Raw genomic sequence first — 20,978 nt, 5'->3', positions numbered from 1 at the left:
TCTACGCTATCACTTCGGGAAGTTGTATGATCTGGCATGCTGGACAACGCTGGAATTTGTACCTTCACTGTCACGTTACTTTTCATTGACTCGTGGGCTTTTGATGTGTTCAGTTTTATGTTTGTAAGTTGGTGTAAACATGGTTGCGAGGAAGGTAGGCATAATAGACTATCATAAACATGAGAAGTGTGGTGTGCGTAAATTGTCCGAAGTGTTTAAGATTGGAAAGACACAAGCAATCAAGCAATTGAAATTGTGAAAAAGAAAGAGTAACTAGTGAAAGAATGGCATTTAAATGGCAACGAACAGCACATTAAACTGTTTCAAAGTGGTAGTGGAGCTCACATTGACAAGGCAACGCTAGAGTGGTTTGCTAAAATAAGAAGTCAGAATGTCCCCATGTCAGGACCAATGATACAAGCAAAAGCATTAGAATTCGCGACAGAATTAGGTATTGGAGATTTCAAAGCCTCGAATGGCTGGCTAGAAAGATTCAGAAAGTGACATGGTATCAACTTCAGAGTGATCATCCAGTGTTAATATGGAGATTGTTGAAAACTGACAAGAAAAAATACCTTCAGTCATAGACAGGTATGCTCGGGAAAATATTTTGAATGCCGATGAAACTGGATTATTTTTTTTGCCCGACGAAACTTTGTGTTTCAAAGGAAATCGTTGTACTGGTGGAAAAGTTGCGAAAGAACGTCTTACGGTCTTGTTATGTGCAAGTATGAGTGGAGAACGGGAGGAGCCCCTTGTGATAGGAAAAGCTGCAAAACCGAGATGTTTTAAGAGTATGGACGTTACGAAGTTTGGCATTGGACGGAAAGTGAATGGAAAGTGAATAGGAAAGCATAAATGACCAGAGAAATAATGACAGAGTGGCTAGAACAATTGGAGAGAAAAATGATACGCCAGGAGCGAAAAGTGTTGTTATTCCTTGATAATGCAGCATCGCATCCGGATACAATAAAGTTGCAAAATGTGAACATCGTCTTTTTCCCACCAAATGTAACATCAGTTTCTCAGCCGCTTGACCAAGGAGTGATACAGAACTTCAAGGTTATGTACAGACAGTTAGTGATGAAGCACATAGTATCAGAACTTAACGGGAATGAAGTAACCCTTCAAACACTGACAAAGGAACTAAATGTTCTCCAAGCAATTTCGTGAATAACCAATGCATGGAAAAACGTTACAGCCTCAACAATTCGTAACTGCTTTCTGAAAGCTGGGTTTCCCGCCAGGGGTGGACATCCCGAAATAGAATCGGATACCCTTTCTGACAGCATGGAAACCACACAACAGTTGATTAATTCAGCAGGTTACAGTGTACAAGTGAACACCCATATCGAAATTGATTCAGATATTCAAACAGAGTGTGAGAGTGGAGACACAAAAACGATTCTTCAGTCAGTCCAAGGGAAGAAGGACAAAAATGAAGATTCTGACGAAAGCGGGAGTGAAGGTGATGCTAATGACGACTTTGAAGAGAATATGGAAATTAATGTGCTGCCAATAACCTTGTACAGTGAGGCTCTCGGCTTGTTAAGAGACTGAAAGAATTCTATTATAAACAAAACGATGAAAAAGGTGTAAATCTGACTCAGGTTTTAATTGCACATAGTGAAAACATCATTGCTAAACCGAAATGGACAAAACAAACGAACATCAAGGATTTTTTCAAGTGCTAATGTTTTACTGTATTGTGCTACAGATTGCTACATCTACATACTGATTTAAAGTTTCAAAAACTCATGTGTTGTTCTTAATTTTAACATGGTGAACGGTAATAGTGTACAGTGTGCTCAACAGAGGTTTCCATAGAAGTGTCCTTGTCCCTTTAATACAGTACATCGCAGATGCAGCAGCCCATGTGCAGTACAGTGCAGTATATTGTACAATACTGTAGACAGTATACAATTAAAGGTACAGTTGCGAGAATTGTTATACTATACACGGGTTATTGTGTTCCAACTTATGTTTAATGGTACCGGTTTCATAACCTCTCTCGGGCGGACACCCCTTCAAAAGGGACATTTTTTTCAGTCCTGAAGATGTCCGTTATAGATTGGTTTTACTATATATATATATAATTTAGTAGCAAGTTATTGATGGTGTTTGTATAAGAGCTAGTTCGATATATCTTCGAGAGGTGATGTAGTTTCAGCGCGAATGTACTAATAGTGACGTTTAACTAATGGATTTAGGTAGTCTTCCAAAACTTATAAACACTCTCATGCGTAGGAAAGATAATATTCGACAGTGAAATGCTTTGATAGCAATAAACAGCTTTCTTTCAAAGAATTATACCATGTATAATGTGATCTCTGATATGTGAAATGAGAAAATGAACTATGCTGAATTGTAGGTTATCGAGATTGTATACGACGAAGTAGATATAGGCTTAATATGTTCCTACTTTGATCAAAGAAATGCACATCGATACGAATGGTAGTTGTTGATCCATATAATATAAATTGCGTTAAGACACAGAATCTTTTGAATTGAGCGTTACTTTAAAAAGGTTTAATGATATGTATATTTGTGGTGAGGTCATATACGACGGAAATATGAGGTAAGAAGTTTGAATATTATGAGTATTATACATTTCTTGATATGCTAGGTGTGGAATTATGACAAATGCGATGACGAATAGGGAAGGAATTCTACGTAAGGCTAATGGGTGTTAGTTTATGTAACGCAGTTTCAGATCAGGGTATATGTGACGCTGATAGCGACATGTAATATGGCTTAACTTATAATTTGAGTTCATGACATTTGGTTATCTGAACTTGCAGGTTAATAATAAAGTACGATCATCAGAAATAACTCAAGATAACCTATAGTAAAGAATAATGACTGCATTTTCTAAGAGAATTTTACATGGTACGTAACATTTAAACTGATTTAAGTTGAAACAGCAAATCACTGACGGTAGTGTCTGCATAGTGTTATGTTATTGCTATCTACGAGTTTGGAAATTTCATCTAAGTTATTCCTTGACTATTAGTAACCATATGATCGAATTTAAGATGCATTACAACCTTATTATAACCTATTCACAAACTTGAGATTTTATTGAAGAATTCTTGCATATTTCTTATGGAATATTTTGAATATGCCCAAGTATGATTAACCCTTTGGAACTCAGCCAACATGCAGGGGTTTGCTCAAAGACACTCAGACTAATTTTTGTGATTTTCCAAACCAAATTACAAAAATCCAACACGTAAACAGTTTAACACACATTAAAATAAAATAAATCACACTAATACAGGAAACTATGAGCATTTCAGAAATGAATATACCTTGGACGTATTGTTATTGGTTAAGCCCAAAAAAATTATTACGTTTTGAAAATAAATTTTAAAAAATAAACTATGGTTTTCAATGACAGAAAAATCAGACATTATTGCGTCTTCCTTCTTTACTCTTAGACGTGAAAGACAGAGCATTTAATTCTGAATAATTTGATATCAATATGATGTGTGTGCTGCAATTCACTCATGAAGCATTGCACAAAGTTATTCAGTGTACATGTAACGGTCATTGATGTCAGGGCCTCGCGGTCCGATGCACCTTGAGCAGTTATGACCGTGTCACTTCCCACATAACGGGAATCACTTTCGGCAAAAGAAGGTCATTATTACTGTCTATATCATCTGAAATTTCAAGGATATCGGCCTCATTCGGCCTTGAATATGGCCTAGCAATTACGATAAAAAATGACGCAAGCACGTGCAACAATGGAGCTACGAAAAGGAGTAAAATTGTAGTTTACGAAGTGCATCGAACACACGATATACCAAAGGAACGAAATAAACTATAAACAAAACTCATAGCAAGATCAACTTCTTGTATTCATAAGCCAATCAACACAGATTTACGCAATAACAACTTCAAATAACCACAACATAAACATTCGCGGTCAACATATTTCATTTGTCGAAAATAAAAGTATTTTGTAGGGCTGGTGGATATATCTGTAGAGTAAAACGCAAATTCAACGCTTTCAGGTACCGTCACGATCAACTGTTACAATTTAACAGCTACGCAAATGACCAAAATCCGTAAATAAGACAGAGCCAATGTATCGGCGGCGTGAGCCTTCTCGCCATAACCTCTCGCGCCGATCCGAGTGCGAAAGGGTTAAATATATTTTCTCTTTTTTAATGTTATTGGTATATTAGCTTAGGTAGCAATTGAAAGCTACAGATGTGAAACATTGCTTACTCCACTTACGTTTATTAATGAAAGAGAATTGAACAACAAGAAACAATAATGACGATATATCAAAAGGAAGCATTTCATTTAATTTTTTAAAAATAATTATGCACATATGTAAAACGTAATACCATGTAAAGGTTTGAAATGTTGACAGAACGTAGTAAGATGTTAAGATTTAATACTTCAAGAGAATTCGAAAACTCTTACATTATATTACCGAAGAATTATATTTTACTTTATTCTTAATATATCTTTTCTTTAATTTTTGAGTAAGGCAGTTGAAATGATTGATTAATTTATGTCAAGATAAAGAATTAAATAATTTTAATTTTCATTGATATGAGAAGGAGGTGATGTTGAACGTAATCCATATCAGGTCAGGAGATTTTCCATAAATAATTTAATTCCGCACGAAAATATACGAAAGAAATTATTTTATATATATGAAGATGAGACCTTGGATGATTGTATTTTTTTTTTAATTGATGAATTTGAATAGAAGGAGATGAGAAAGATAATGATTTAAAAGCAATAATTTTTTTAAATGCTTTGAATGTAATGAGATACCTACATGTTTCCATTAATGCTTTCACAGCCCGTACATGATATTGTATAGGCTTTTGGGCTTGTGCCGTGTCAAGAAAATAAGGTGAAATTCTTAACGTTTCGCAGAAAACTGTGCTCTGCATCCTCAGAAGATGCGGAGCTTCGAACGCTAGCGTTGTGCCACGTCCTAGGGGCCATCTGGCGGTGAATGAACCACTTCTACTTCTATTAAAGTACTAAATTAAAAAGTGTCATTGTTTAAGAAGCCATTCTCGTGGACAGTCGAGAATTCTTCTGAAGACACAGAGCACAGTTTTCTGCGAAACGTTAAGAATTTCACCTTATTTTCTTGACACGGCACAAGCCCAAAAGCCTATACAATATCATGTCTATGAAATACCTACATGTACAAAAGAATCATTAGAATTTTTAGCTTATCCCATCGTTCAAAAATAATTTGGAATAAAGTTAGTATTTAAGAATTTAACATTATCATTACTATTTATAGATAAAGATTAATTTTAAGTCAATTCCATAAGGGGTGACGAATAATTGAACTCAAAATCAGTTATATTTTGATTTAATGACCCGATAGACATGCAGATCTACTGAAGAATAAGAGGCGCGTTTCTCTGTCGGATTCACGTAAAAATATAATTTTTTTGATATAATTTAATCCCTGAGTTGTATTTTCTTGAACGCCGGCGTGTAGCTAGTTAGAGGAAAGAGTAGATACCCAATCGCCAAAAATGACTTACTTGGTCGTCCGATAGTAGAGATGTGAATGGAAGAAAAAGAGGGTGACTAGGAAAAGAGTCGAACCCGGTTCAAGAAAGACTGGTTGCCCGTCGTGGTGAAAGAAAAACCTTCCCTCAACCAGCGCAAGAAAGATTGTCACCCAACCGTGGGGCTCGAAAAAGTGATAGAGGACACCCAAATAAATCGGCGCACTATAGTGGAGGAAGAGAAGCCAAAAATGGTGTAGAAAGGACCAAAAGGAATGCCTAGAATTGGTGGACAATAGGTTGAGACTTGAAACTGGTGTTAAATATAATTCAAGGGTATGCTCCACAAACAGCAAATAAAGATACGGATCTAGAGGAATACCTTGAATATCTGGAAGGCCATATACAGGACAAACAAGTTGTGATCATAGGAGACATGAATGCCCAAGTAGGTCAGGAAAGAAAAGGAGATGAAGAGATTATAGGTGCATTTGGATATGGGAAGAGAAACAAGGCTGGAGATATTTTGGTAGACTTTTGTAGAAGAAATGAGCTGATCATTGGTAACACATTGTTTCGAAAGAAAAACAGTCAGAAGATAACAAGATATAGTTGGGATAACAAAATAAAAACTCTCATAGAATACATTTTGGTCGAGAAAGGTAACGGGAAAATGTTGGCAGACGTAACAGCCCTTCCAAGTGAATCTTTCGAAGGAGATCACAGAGTTGTGATAGCTAAGTTGAAGTTGGGAAAGATACAAAAGATGACTGAGATTAGGCAGAGAAAGCTAAGGATGTGGAAATTGCAGGTGAAGGAAATAAATTAAGAGTTCCAGACACACTTTAAAACAAGTATACCTAAGGAATCGGAAGGGTCGAAGAAGAATGGGCATACTTTAAAACAGTCAGAAAGGACCTGTGGAAGAGTATCAGAAAGGAATAAAGATCAAGAAACGCCCTGGTGGAATGACAGGGTAAAAGATATAGTTAAAAGGAAGAAACAAGCTTGGAAAAGATGGCTGAGAAACAGAATGCAAAACAGAATACAGAAGGAGTGCTCCAAGGTGGTTCAAGAAGAGAAAAAGAAATGCTGGCAAGAATTCACTGAATCTCTGCAAGAAGATACAACCAGAAGCAAAAAGATCTTATTCCAGTTGGTTAAAAAGAAGAAAAACATAGGAGAAGGTGCTAACTTCATTAAAAATGAACAGGACGAAGTGACGACACAGAAGCAGGATATATTGGAGCTTTACAACGTGCAAAATACCTCGGTACAAGGAGAAACTGAAGATTTAGTGCAGATGGCAGAGATTGGGCCACTAAAAGAATGAAATGAGGCAAGGCAGCTGGAATTGACAAGGTCACCATAGAAATGATAATAGCAGCAGGAGCAGTTGGTCTACAGTGGTTGTATAGACTCTTCAGAGTGATATGGAGAGAAAGGACTGTTCCAAAAGAGTGGACGATACGGGTCATTATACCAATTTTCAAGAAAGGAGACAGGAAGCAACGTGAGGAGTGACACTGATACCTCACACAGTTGAGATCCTTGAAAGAATCTTGGATAGACGAATAAGAGACAGAGTAGAACACCAGTATGGATTCAGAAGAGGCAGGTCCACATTTGACCCAATATTTACATTGCGTCAAATGATGGAAAGGACATGGTAGTAACGTTTCTAGATATTGAAAAGGCATACGACAGTGTCCCAAGGAATTTGAAATGGAAAACATTGACAGCGGCACAGATTGGGAATGAAACAATGCAGATGGTAATAGCAAAAGTGGATCAAACTGAATGGTTCAGAGTTGAGAAGTGTATTGTCTCCCTACTCTTCATTATCAACATGGATAGAATTCTACACATCAAGGAGAAGATGATGGGCGAGCACGTAAAGTCTATGCTCTTTGCTGATGACATTGTAGTTTGGGCGGATAATGAAGAGGAAGTACAGACACAAGTTGATTTATGGAATGAGGAGATAAGAAATTTTGGAATGGAGATCAGTTCTGCGAAAAGTAAGACTTTGATCATGACAAGAGGTAAAAGAAAATCCAGGAGAGTGACAAAAATAGGAAATGAACCTCTTAAAGTAGTGAAAATTTTTAAATACATGGGCAGCATGATATCACAAGTTGGAAATTTGGATGGAGAAATTGATTTAAGAATACAGCAGTCTGCAAGTTTCTACCAGTGTGTGAGAAACATTGTATGGAACAAAGATGTGCCAATGAAGTGCAAGAAGGTTTTATACTCATCCTATTATAAACCTATACTTCAGCAGCCTGAACGTTAACTAAGCAGAACTAAAGTAAGATACAAGCAGCTGAAATGAGGTTCTTGAGGAGCGTACAGGGAAAGACAAGGCGAGATAGAATATGAACTAAGGAGAAGCGTGGGAGTGTGTAAACTTCAAGAAGAGATTGATATAGCACAGCTAAAATGGTTTGGACACATGATGAGAATGCCAGGAGAGAGAATACCAAAGAGAACATTCAAGGATACAGAGACCAGAAAGAGGCCTAGAATGAGATGGAGCTCTGTTGTGTCGATAGCAATAGAGTCCTAGAACAGGAGTGGTTGAAAGATCAAGCATCTAGCATGACAGTGACTGTTGCTTGCCGGTAGGAGTGATTTCCAGAGGTTCATTTAACGCGTTAACTTGTCCGAGGACAAGTTCAGCTCACCAGATGCAGGTCTTTTGATTTGACACCCATAGGTGACCTGCGTGTCATGATGAGGATGAAATGATGATGAAGACGCCACCTACATCCAGCCCCTGTGCCAGTGAAATTAACCAAATATGGCTAAAATTCCCGACCCTGCCGGGAATCGAACTCGGCACCCCTTTGGCCAAAGGCCAGCACACTAACCATTTAGCCATGGAGCCAGACTTTCTCACTGTAAGACACGTGAAATTTGCAACAGACCCTCCAATTAAACGTTTATCTTTCATGAAGTTACATGCATCCAGGCCGTACAGATAGTATCGCACTTCGCTCATTCTAGTACAGCATCTAGCATGACAGTGACTGCTGCTTGCCGGTAGGAGTGATAACGCGTTAACTTCGGACTGAGGTTACATGAAAACAGAAGTTAAAAGAAGTTTAGAAAAAAGTACAGTAGAAGTCCATTATAACGAGATTTCACAACATAACGGATTGTCGTTATATCCGATTCTTGTATAAAAGTCGGAAAACCTTCCATGCACATTAAAATCGGCAATCAGTTTGTTCAAAATTTGCATTTCCGCAGATGATATCCACACTGTGGCTTACTTGTTTGTTATTTTTCGAAATCCGATACTACGTGGAAGTGTATGTTTAATTTCATTCTGAAAAAAATTGTGTACCGTATCCAAGATAAACCCCACGTTTTCCTTCAAAAAATTTAAATCAGGCTCAAAAAGTACTTTGTAAAATCATATGAATGCCTTGTTGTAGAGTAGGGCTACTCATTTTAGACTATTTTTAGATGCCGAACACTGACTTACGTCATGACGTATTCCTTTTTTTTTCTTGCGGCTACACAATTATACTTTATTTCTGCGGGTTTTAAGGACCATTAACTAATAATACTGAAGGAAACCCGTTGAAAATATGCCGGCAATAACTTTTCCACGTATCTTTACAATACGACGATCCATCACGAAAATATTCCTGCTGTCTATAAAACTTACTTTTACTAAGCGTCAAGTACAATAGACGCATTAAAACTATGCCACTGAGTAGCCATGGCTTTTCTAAGAATTCGAAGGGTCGCATGTTTTGCTGCCATTCTACAGATTTGAGAAAGGCACTGTACAACCGGTTGTCGCGACTAGCGATGTGTAGTCAAGAGGCAGTCGTTTATTATCAATGAGTTCTGTGCGGGTGTGAAAAGCAGCAGCATGCTTTTCGTGGTAGTTGCCAGTGGTATCCATTAACTTACTGTTAGGCCATGAATGCAACAACCCTTGAGTTTTCGCATGAGATTCGGAGAAAAATAAAGTCTTGGATTCGGAGAAATACAGTATCACTCCAGAGAATTCTATGGCAAACACCTCAGTTTTCTTCTTGAGGTGTATCACATTCTTACTTAATTTTCGTATATAACATTAAAATTAAGATACTGTTTACTTCAGTCTTTATTTTTAACGAGGTAACAACTGCTATCGGCCACGTTATTTACGCATTTATTACGAAAACCTGTTATCCTCCTTCATTTCGAATTTTCTTTAGAGAACAGCACTCGACAGGTATTACTAATCAACTCCAATATCGCCTTTGAATGTCAACGAGAGAGCTCGCAAATGCACAAAGTGAGAAAACTATACCGTACCGAAGATGATCAATCGCATTTTGTTGCAAACATTTCAGTTTTCCTAACTTAACTGTACTATACGTATGACGAAAACATACTTGGAGCACAAGTAGAGAAATTATAAACTTTTCGCCACAAATTTTCATAATAGCCTTTCCGTAATTTAACCAGACGGGACCAAATATAAACTAACCTTTGAAATCAATTAAGCAGTCTGCCATATCTCGAGGTGTATCCCATTCTAACTAATTGCAATATTTAGCCTGCAAATTAACCGGTCATTTAGTCAGCCTTAATTTTTAACAAGTTAAAAACCGTTATCGGACTAGTTATTTACGCATTTATTACGAAAATATGTTCTCTTTCATTTTGAATATTCTTTATGGAAGAGCTGTCGACGGGTATTACTAATCGACTCCGACATCACCTTTGAATGTCGACGAGAGAACTTGGTAGTGCACATAGCGAGGAAACGATGCCGAAGGTAATCGATCTCATGCAATATCATCGCTGGGGTGCATAAATATCTGTAACTGAAAAAATCGCATGCACTTTAATCGCTTGTAATAGCGGATGCATCACTGATAGGGCTCTCGCTGTAACCAAGGAACGATACACAGTTTAATACAGAAATTTTGAAGGGACAGAAAAAATTGTTGCTGTAACGGAGTTCTCATTATATGCTGTACTCGCTATAGCAGACTTCTACTGTATCTTATTGTAAATTTTCATTACAAGGGGTGGGGTGGGGGGGGAGGTGCGATCGTAATATATGTGAAATACAGTCCTTAAAAACGGACCTTTCCTTACGTGGGTGTTCGTTAGAAGGGGGTTATATTGTGCTTATGGCGATTGGGCTGGGCCTTATGAAAATCTGCGTTAAAAGCAGGCACGTTAAAACGTGGTTTTACTGTACTCACATATTCAGCACGGTTCTCTCTAACGTCTGCCCCCGTGTTACCACCATTACAACCACTGGGCTCCTTGGCTCCCGGAGGAGTGAAGATCTTTGAGTACAGGGTATCCAGAGAGTTGTTGGCATCCATACGGTCGAAGCTGTGTCTGTCCAGAGCATCCAGTGCCGTCAGCACTTTCGCCGTGGTCATTCCTGCTGACGACTGTTGCCACTTGTCGCATGACCACCGGCCCTCTGCCGCTCTCGACCTCTGGCGGATGTGGTCCTCTGCCACTCGCAGCTGCCGCCTGCAGAGAAAATTTTTTTACAAGTTCCTTTACATAGCACCAACACAGATAGGTCTTATGATGACAATGGGACAGGAAAGGGCTAGGAGTGGGAAGGAAGCGGCCATGGCCTTAATTAAGGTACAGCCCCAGAATTTGCCTAGTGTGAAAATAATAGATAAGTCAAATTGAAATCCACCTTTTAAATGTTAATATTAAACCCAATAAGTTATAACATTTACTTGGAACTAGTATCAACGCCAACTATGAGAACAGGCAATCGTAAAAATACATATCATTAAATCAATGCACATATAAACACTCTTAAATATGGGACCTATGATGCTCCTAAAAGTATCTGGAGAATAAAACTTCAAATAATCACAATTTTAAAATCTTTAAGTCACGATTAGCACGACACTTTACGCAATATAATCCTTTTCACTCAAGCGTGAAAATAGGAAACCACGGAAAACCATCTTCAGGGCTGCCCACAATGGGGTTTGAAACCACTACTGGATACTGCCTGCACTTAAGCACAGAAAAAAAGACTTTGTTCTAATTGTAAATCTTGAGATTCTCGCAGCAGTAGGTGACGCATCTCACTGCAATCAGTATTTAGAAAGGTGCTACTGAGGATTTTTATTATAGGCCTGTTACATGCTGCACTGAGAAAAGTGTAACGTTTAATGTACTCTTAGTAAAGGAACATCACAGACCACAAGTTTTCGCTCACCTTGTGCAAAGTATGTAAATTTCTGATTTCAGCCTCCATCATATAGGCCTCTGTATAATGGAAACCTCTGTTTCTTACTTTTATTAAGTAATGTATTTCAAAGAAGTCTCATCACCCAGATCTGGTATATCCACCTTTTTCCTCTTGGAAAGAAACCAAGCATTGTCAATTCACATATTTATATCTGGTTTATGAAAGCATTTCCCCTTCTTCTGATTCTACATCATCCAAGGATTCTACTCATTCTCCACGTTATAAATTTGGTACCATGAAAGATACCCCATTGTCTCACTCACACTACACATTACGGTTCAGTGTGCAGACAATGTTTCGGTGTTGCTACACAGCCTGGGACAGGCAAAACTGAATTCCTTTTGCGGTCCAAAAGAGGGTATGGTCGCAGCTCCAGCATTATAGGTGCTCTAAAGTAGTTCATGAAATAAGAGATTTGTCGCTGCAGTAGAACCATCTTCATGAACAGTTACCGACTCGTTGGCAGAATGGTCAGCTTACTGGCCTTCGGTTCAGAGGGTTCCGGGTTCGATTCCCGGCCGGGTCGGGATTTTAACTTTCATTGGTTAATTCCAATGGCCCGGGGGCTGAGTGTTTGTGCTGTCCCCAACATCCCTGCAACTCACACACCACACATAACACTATCCTCCAACACAATAACCCGCAGTTACCTACATGTGGCAGGTGCCGCCCACCCTCATCAGAGGGTCTGCCTTACAACGGCTGCACTCGGCTAGTAATAGCCACATGAAAAGAAAATGGACAGTTAATTGAGAAAATGGATAATTCGTATCAAAAATTTTAATGGACTTAAAAAATATCTAAACATAACCATAAAATGTCCCATCGGTTACCCGTATACCATTCAGTCAGCCTCTCAACGTCGATTGTCGGTAAGTATCCTGATTCCCTAAGGTGACCAATGGCTTTGTGCATTTGACTTTCCTCAAGTGACTCAAGCAATTCAGTTTGTTAAAACATCGCAAACAATGTTCCAGGTCCGAGTTCGGAACTAGAATATGAATCCATCACCATGCAAATTATCCAGTTTTAGTTATGTTCTTCCTAGTCCCATAAAAAATGAGCGGGAAAACATCAGTATGGAGTAGAAGAGGAGGGCTGTAAAATCCCGGCTTAACAAAGGAGCTGAAAAGCAATTATCACTTTGAAATATCTGCAATGTCTGGAGTTATATCCTTACTTGTGGAAGAAGCTGTTGGAAAATGCAGGTATTTGTTGCCATTCACAAACTTCAACATATAGATCCGTACTGATACAGCTGAATTAAGAATTAGTTCGTCATAAAAAACAAAACACTATTTATAGTCAAGAGGGATTATCAATGGGAGCTCCAGGTTCGGGTATCATGGCCAATATGTATTTAGACCATTTAGAACATCACAAAATAGCTCCATACATTCAAGGTTTGGATTTTGGACACGATTCGTGGATGATACTTTTGTAATAATAGATAAACGTTATAATAATAGTAACAATATTTTACAAGATTTAAATTCATTAGATGAGAGAATCAAATTTACAGTTGAAAAAGAGAAGGATAATGCTTTAAATTTCCTGGATGTGACCGTGAAGAGGGAACCCAGTGAGTTCTCTTATAAAGGATACATTTACTCCAGTGATTCTTTACATCCTGGGAGTCGTAAGAGGCCTTTATCTCATATGGAAAGAGATAAAGAATTACGTCTTACACTGAATGGGTTCAGCGTTAATACTATTAATGCAAAGTAAAGAAAGAACAACATAAGACTAGCACCAGAGAATCACAAGAATTCAAATACGCTACAAACCCAGAGGTTTTCCAAAACACAAAATTAATTATGAAACACGACTATCAGGTTTCATTTTGAACAATGGCCATTTATTTTACAAACATAATAGTGCAAATTAAAAAAAAGAAAATTACTTAGGTTCAGCAATCTACTAACTTAAGTCACGTACGTCGAACAAACAGGTAGGAGCTTTCAAACTAGGTATCAGGAACATAAGACACTGGAAGTATTCTGTCATTATTTTCCATATGGGAGATACAGGACACCAACATACCTGATATAAATCAAGGCTTGACCATATTAAAAACAGTGAACAAAGGTAACCTGATGAGTATTTATGAAAATATTTATATAGGTCTGGACCAGAATTATAACACAAAAAAAATTTGAACGACGTACGAGAGAATAAAAATCCATTATATGAACAGAAGTAGCCTACACAGTGGCCTTCACGGTATGCACTAGCCATGCGTCTTGGTAGGTGTGCTATTTACCAACTGATGAGCCCACGTTAGCACACTGGGGTGAAACACTGGCAACCAGAAATGAGTTGGCTGGAAAATTTATAATGTCCAATAACGGACCAACTATATTGGTATTATAAATTTACTCATTCGTAACAAATATTTCAGGTTCTTTATGGGAATCAAGATTTTTATCATCATATGAATAGATCTGCCTGCTGTCATTTCTTGATGGATACAGTACTTTTGCATCCATTTCTTGGCACAGGCCAAAGTAAAGTGTAGCTTCCACTGAAGTCCCAGTCAACATCTATGGCTGTGACAATATGGATGTTGCTGGGGTATGGGTGTGCTGAGTAATGACATTCAGAGCATGACTAGTGCATCTGAGTGTTATGAAAGGTGCTGCTCATAGGGTCAGTCGTGCTGCAATAGTACTTACTGACCCAGTGAGGAAAGCAATGGCAAACTACCGCACTCCTCATCTTGCCTAGTACGCCTCATTTTGGTGATGCCATTGGTTTTTGCGGTTTCCTTATAACCGCATAACCTTTGGTGGTGCTCTTTGAGGATCCAACCAGCCTCTGAGCTGATGACCTAACAGACAGACATGAACAGATATTGTTTTATCAGCGAGCAAAATTAATAGTTTGAAGTTACCTCTGCTAAAACAAACAACCCACCCTTCCATTCTGCATATAGGCGGAGCAGTTTCCCTTTCCCCTAATAGCGCTGCTCCTCCTCCTACCGCCCCCAGCCAAGTTCTGCCGGGCGAGAGCAGGTCAGAACTAGGCTTGGATGGGAACCGGCTATAGGGAAGTACACCAACTTTGAGCGTAGAATCAAATTTTAACATTTGAAGAATTTTTACAAGAAAGTGATGGACAGTTTTATGGAAAAATAGTGTGTATTGTTTTTAGTGTATTGTCTAACATTTCATAAAGAACATGGGTTCATCCATTTTAAATTATTAGACAGTAATAATTATGTATCTTAGTTATGAGACTATGGCTGAAGGAGTCTTAAATTAAACTAAACATGTACCAAAGAATGTATAACATATTTTAACACTGAATGTGTTCTCACTTGTAAAGTGAAGTGTATTGAATGGATGGTCCATTCTTTAAATACAGGTATATCGGCAAGTACGACTGAACATAACGAAATGATGTAGAACTCTATTCCCATTTCCAGGAGATAAGAAGGGGAAGGTGAAATGTTATGACTAAGCTTTGGAAATTGCACATGAACTATCTATTGAAAAGAGTCATTTCTGCGCCTTGCACACCTGGATCAGCTGTTGCAAGGAACAACACAGAAATGTGGGTAGCAAAATTATGAAATTTGTACCCGTTTGCATATTCAGGATGAAAAACGAAAGTATAAGGCCGCAGAGCAATTTCTCCATTACACCCCATACTCTATCTACAACACTGATCAAAGCGGGTTCAAGCGCAAACTGCAATCAAAAATGACTCTCTACATTATACGTGAGAAACACACACATTCATACATACTGTAACACTCCCCATACAACAAAGCAACAGGAAACTTTACAGGAGAGGATACAGCATAAAGGAATAAACAGAGGTGGAAAGCATCGGACAATTGTCAAGACATACAAGAGTTTGAAATAATCTTAATTTAATAAAATACATAGAGTGGTGGTGAGATAATACAAATGGAAAATTTTATTCAGCAGAATCCGAAAAATGCAGAATTTAAATTTAAAAAGAAATATTTTGGTAGCAAAACAATGAGGTGAAGAGAATTTAACAAATTGGCGAAATTATCCGAAGTTGGTACAAGTAAAATAAGAGGGTACACCCATCCCGGGTATCACTGTATAGTACCGTATTTACGCGAATAATACCTGCATTTTTTAAAAAAAAAATTGAGGCACTAAATTGGAGTGCAGGTTTTATTTGCGTCAATGTTGGCATTTTTTTCTTCTTTCAAAATCAGCCTTCCTGAAGTTAGGGTGCGGTGATTATTCGCGTAAATATGGTAATAAGATGTACAATATTATAGGTTAGGATCCACCTTTCAATACTCCGTAATAAGATGGTAAAAAGTAGTTACAACCTGTTTAATGGGACCGGTTTCAACACATTTTAAGTGTCATCATCAGCCAATTTGCGAAGATCTTACAACAACTAGCACATTGAATACAGGCAAAAAATTAACATTGTATCATAACGTAGCAATTCAGTAAATGTTCAAAACACAATAATCACAGTCAAGAGAGTAAACAGAACATCACTATCTTGCGCCGAAAACAAATATAGCTGAAGTTCATAAGCAGGTCAAATATTCGCTTATGTAAAGTCGTTGCTAGGCAGGTCTTGTAGGCATTTGTTTCTCCGGCCGAAGAGCAAAGGTGACGTGAATGAAGTCCTAGGAAAACAGTGTAGGATTTAATTTCGTCAAATTTCAAAGTGGATATATAGCTTTTATAAAATAATTTAAAACGTTTAAAAAGAATAAAGCCAAATAAAAAATATATTTTAAAAAATAGGAAGAAATAATGAAAGAAATACGAGGTTCAACTCGAAACAACTTGCCGTAGTAATTGATAAAGAAATGATAAATAGAGAAAGGGGGGACGTTAATTAGAGGGTGGTGATGGTGGTGGTGGTGGTGGTGGTGGTGGTTATTCTTATTAGAGGAAATACAATTGGGCAACAATCCTTAATATAATACTAATTCGAAGAAAAAAGAAAAAGAACCGACACTTCGAAAAATGAAGAAATCGGTTAAAGGAAGACAAGGGCCACGAAGGGCGTGAAAATGAAAGACTCCCTAGCCCTCGCAAACCTAATAGCATTGGGGTCGGAAAAGAACAAGAATTGACCAAGGGAGATCGGACAGGATAGATGAAAGTGAGGAGCCTGGCACAAGTAAGTGGAAGCAATGCCAGGACTCAGCTAAGGGCCCCGTGGTCGCCAACCCACGCTCTGAAGTTCAGAGCCCCTGGGGGATGGAGGATGGGAAGGAAAGAAAAAATGGAAGGGATCCGATACTTCGAAAAATGAAGATATCAGCCAAAGGAAGACAAGGGCCACGAAGGGCGTGAAAATGAAAGACTCCCTAGCCCTCGGAAAACTAATAGCGTCGGGGTCGGAAAGGAACAAGAGTTGACCAAGGGAGGTCGGACAGGATAGATGAAAGTGAGGAGCCTGGCACAAGTAAGTGGAAGCAATGCCAGGACTCAGCTAAGGGCCCCCGTGGTCGTCAACCTACGTTCCGAAGTTCAGAGCCCCTGGGGGATGGAGGGTGGGAAGGAAAGAAAAAATGGAAGGGATCCGATACTTCGAAAAATGAAGATATCAGCCAAAAGAAGACAAGGGCCAACGAAGGGCGTGAAAATGAAAGACTCCCTAGCCCTTCGGAAACCTAAAAGCGTCGGGGTCGGAAAGGAACAAGAGTTGACCAAGGGAGGTCGGACAGGATAGATGAAAGTGAGGAGCCTGGCACAAGTAAGTGGAAGCAATGCCAGGACTCAGCTAAGGATCCCCGTGGTCGCCAACCCACGTTCCGAAGTTCAGAACCTCTGGGGGATGGAGGGTGGGAAGGAAGGAAAAATGGAAGGGATCCGATACTTCGAAAAAATGAAGATATCAGCCAAAAGAAAACAAGGGCCACGAAGGGCGTGAAAATGAAAAACTCCCTAGCCCTCGGAAACCTAAAAGCGTCGGGGTCGGAAAGGAACAAGAGTTGACCAAGGGAGGTCGGACAGGATAGATGAAAATGAGGAGCCTGGCACAAGTAAGTGGAAGCAATGCCAGGACTCGGCTAAGGGCCCCGTGGTCGCCAACCCACGCTCCGAAGTTCAGAGCCCCTTGGGTGAGAAGGGGGAGAACTGAGGAGGATCAAGGGGGGTGTTGCGGAAGGGGGAAGTGGCATGAGAGGGTATTGTGTAAATTGTGAAAGATTGATTCCTTATTTGTTGACTTCAGGTTATTTAAAAAGGAGATGAGAAAATCGAAAAGGGGATTGGGTTTCTCAGAAATATCATTCAGATTAAGATTTGGATTGAAAAACTGGTCAAGGTGTATAAAACAGTTTTCGGTGATGTCTAGGAGAGGGCCTTTATTTAGAGTGCTGAGAATTTCAATATCCTGGTTTATTGTAGTGAAAGCATGTTTTGTGTCATGTATGTGTTGTCCCGCTGCCGAAAATCTGTTGTGCTTTATTGCATTAACATGTTCAAAGTACCTAATTTTGAAGTTGCGACCAGTTTGACCTATGTAAGAAGAATTACAGTTGTGGCACTTAAAACGGTATACGGCTGATTTAGAAAAGACACTTGTTCTATTTAAGGAGTGGGAATTATGTAATAATTCAAGGTTTCTATTATTAGTTCGAAAAGAAATCACAGTATTATGTTTTTTGAAGACATTAGCTATACTATAGGTATTTGCATTGAATGTGAATGTGGTGTAAGCAGCTGGTTTGGGAATATCTTTTAAGAGTGTTGTGTTAGGGCGGTGTCTAAATTTGTTAATGATTTGTTCAATAAAATAAGAATTATAACCGTTAAATTTGGCAATAGAGCGGATGATGTTTAGTTCTTTATTTAAGTTATCCTTTGATAGCGGAATTTTGAAGGCGCGGTTAACCATACTGTTGTACGAAGCACGTTTATGTGACTGTGGGTGAAAAGAGTCTTGTTTTATGGTATTAGCTGTATGTGTGGGTTTTCTGTAAATCATATATGATAATGAGGAAGGTAATCTGTTTATTGTTATGTCTAGAAAATTAATAGATTTGTTTGATTCTGTTTCAAGAGTGAATTTATTATGTGGATCAATTTTATTGAGGCTATTAAGAGTAGAAGCTGCATTGAAAACTCTATCATCCAGTATAACAAATGTGTCATCCACATATCTAGCCCAAAATAATACATGTTTTAAATTATTTTATAAAAGCTATATATCCACTTTGAAATTTGACGAAATTAAATCCTACACTGTTTTCCTAGGACTTCATTCACGTCACCTTTTGCTCTTCGGCCGGAGAAACAAATGCCTACAAGACCTGCCTAGCAACGACTTTACATAAGCGAATATTTGACCTGCTTATGAACTTCAGCTATATTTGTTTTCGGCGCAAGATAGTGATGTTCTGTTTACTCTCTTGACTGTGATTATTGTGTTTTGAACATTTACTGAATTGCTACGTTATGATACAATGTTAATTTTTTGCCTGTATTCAATGTGCTAGTTGTTGTAAGATCTTCGCAAATTGGCTGATGATGACACTTAAAATGTGTTGAAACCGGTCCCATTAAACAGGTTGTAACTACTTTTTACCATCTTATTACGGAGTATTGAAAGGTGGATCCTAACCTATAATATTGTACATCTTATTTCTCTATTCAATACGGAACAATAATGAAGTTTTTAACTTTAAATAAATATGGTAATTTATCTTAACACATTGACGACGAGCCCCGAATGGAGGCTGCTTCCCCATGTACGGATAGTTGAAGCTGCGCTCAAACTATTTAAGATATCGACCTCAAATTCGAAACACGTTGTTTAGTGGTCTGTAGTTTGTGATATCATTTTTGGCTCCATTTAACAGTCATTCTAAGCACTGTCTGTGCCATTCAAGTATGCAAGGATTCCTCTTTATACGGCTACTCCCCATTTAGTGTTAGAAATATCTAATTCACTGCACTCGATACCTATTAATATAACTGGTCTGTACATAATTGATCAGAATTATCCATAGCCATCGGCGACTGAATGTGCCGTGCCATATTGACGTCCGCACTGGTGCTCCAGGGAATAGTTCTACATATCCAACATTATTTTGTTAAATACATGAAAGTTTAAAGAAAGAAAGATCCAGTGATAATATATATTCCATGACTACACCGTTTGGAACTCCTAATTTCCCCCACAATTTCATCAATATCCAAAGAAATACAAGATGCTTAAAAGCGTTAATTCTCGTAGCCCGTCACCTACAATCGGCTGACAAACTACGAGAATTCTCAGGGCGCATCACCAATGTGTCACATCAGACAATGAATCTGCATATAAATATTGAAATACTTTGTCGTCATATGAGGCACGTTGACATGGACAATGACGAACACCCATGTATATACAAAGTTTCCATAGCTAGAAAGACCGTACAATTAAAACAAATACATCGACACTAAAATCCACGATCCTTCTACTCAATGACATGATTGATAGTAGTTACAATTACAGCCAACAGATAGCACAACAAGCTACAAACGAAACCCGTGCGTAAAAATGGAGAGCCCGCCAACAAATCCTGGCCGCAGCACTAAGGAGATCTTCGGGGCCAGTCGTCGATGTGTTAAATAAGCAAAGGTTGATATATATTTGGTTAGTTAAAATAACTGTCACTGAACACTGAAGTTTATAGAAATAAACCAGAAAAATACATATAATTTACACCAAATACGAAATACTATTGAAATATGAAAAAAGTAAAAATAAGAAAGTGCTGAAAAATATAGAAAATAAACCTGAGATAAACTATCAAGTCATTAACAAGAATATAATGCCAAGAAAAATTAAAATAATTAATGGAACTGGAGAGAATTCAAAAGAAAAATTTAAAATAAAAAATTTAAAATATACTCCTGTGACCAATGCCGCTCATAAAAAGACAATATCCACTATATGACAATACAATAAGATGCTCCCAATGAAATGCGTCCATGCACATCCGGAGATCAGCTACCTTATCCTTAATAAGCAAAGGACTACATGAAATAATAAGAGAAAAAACCAATGAACGTGATGTGAGTTAGAGGAGAAAAAAATGTACAAAATATCATCAAACAGCAGACATAATTTAGGAAGGCAAATTGCACATCGCCAATATTAACAAGAAACGTTCGGAGTCCACTAGAAATTTTAAATGATAGGTTACGTAGCAATTAAACCCGCATCTAATTGATTAACCCCTGTGCACCCGTAAGCGGACTGGTACACCGGGA

General features: G+C 38.3%; 1 protein-coding gene across 5 annotated transcripts in view; it reads right to left on the bottom strand.

The window, feature by feature from the left end:
- The window catches only part of kto (kohtalo), a 396,148-nt gene that overhangs the window by 290,681 nt on the left and 84,489 nt on the right, over window positions 1-20,978 (bottom strand). For all 5 annotated transcript variants that reach the window (XM_067158251.2, XM_067158254.2, XM_067158252.2 and 2 more), the window contains exon 10: window positions 10,727-11,009. In XM_067158251.2, coding sequence (XP_067014352.2) covers window positions 10,727-11,009 — 283 coding nt within the window. The remainder of the gene's footprint in view (window positions 1-10,726; window positions 11,010-20,978) is intronic.

This window comes from Anabrus simplex, chromosome 14 (assembly GCF_040414725.1).
Source record: "Anabrus simplex isolate iqAnaSimp1 chromosome 14, ASM4041472v1, whole genome shotgun sequence".
In the NCBI taxonomy this organism is placed as follows: Eukaryota; Metazoa; Arthropoda; class Insecta; order Orthoptera; family Tettigoniidae; genus Anabrus; species Anabrus simplex.
This window is presented reverse-complemented; position numbering and strand designations above follow the sequence as displayed.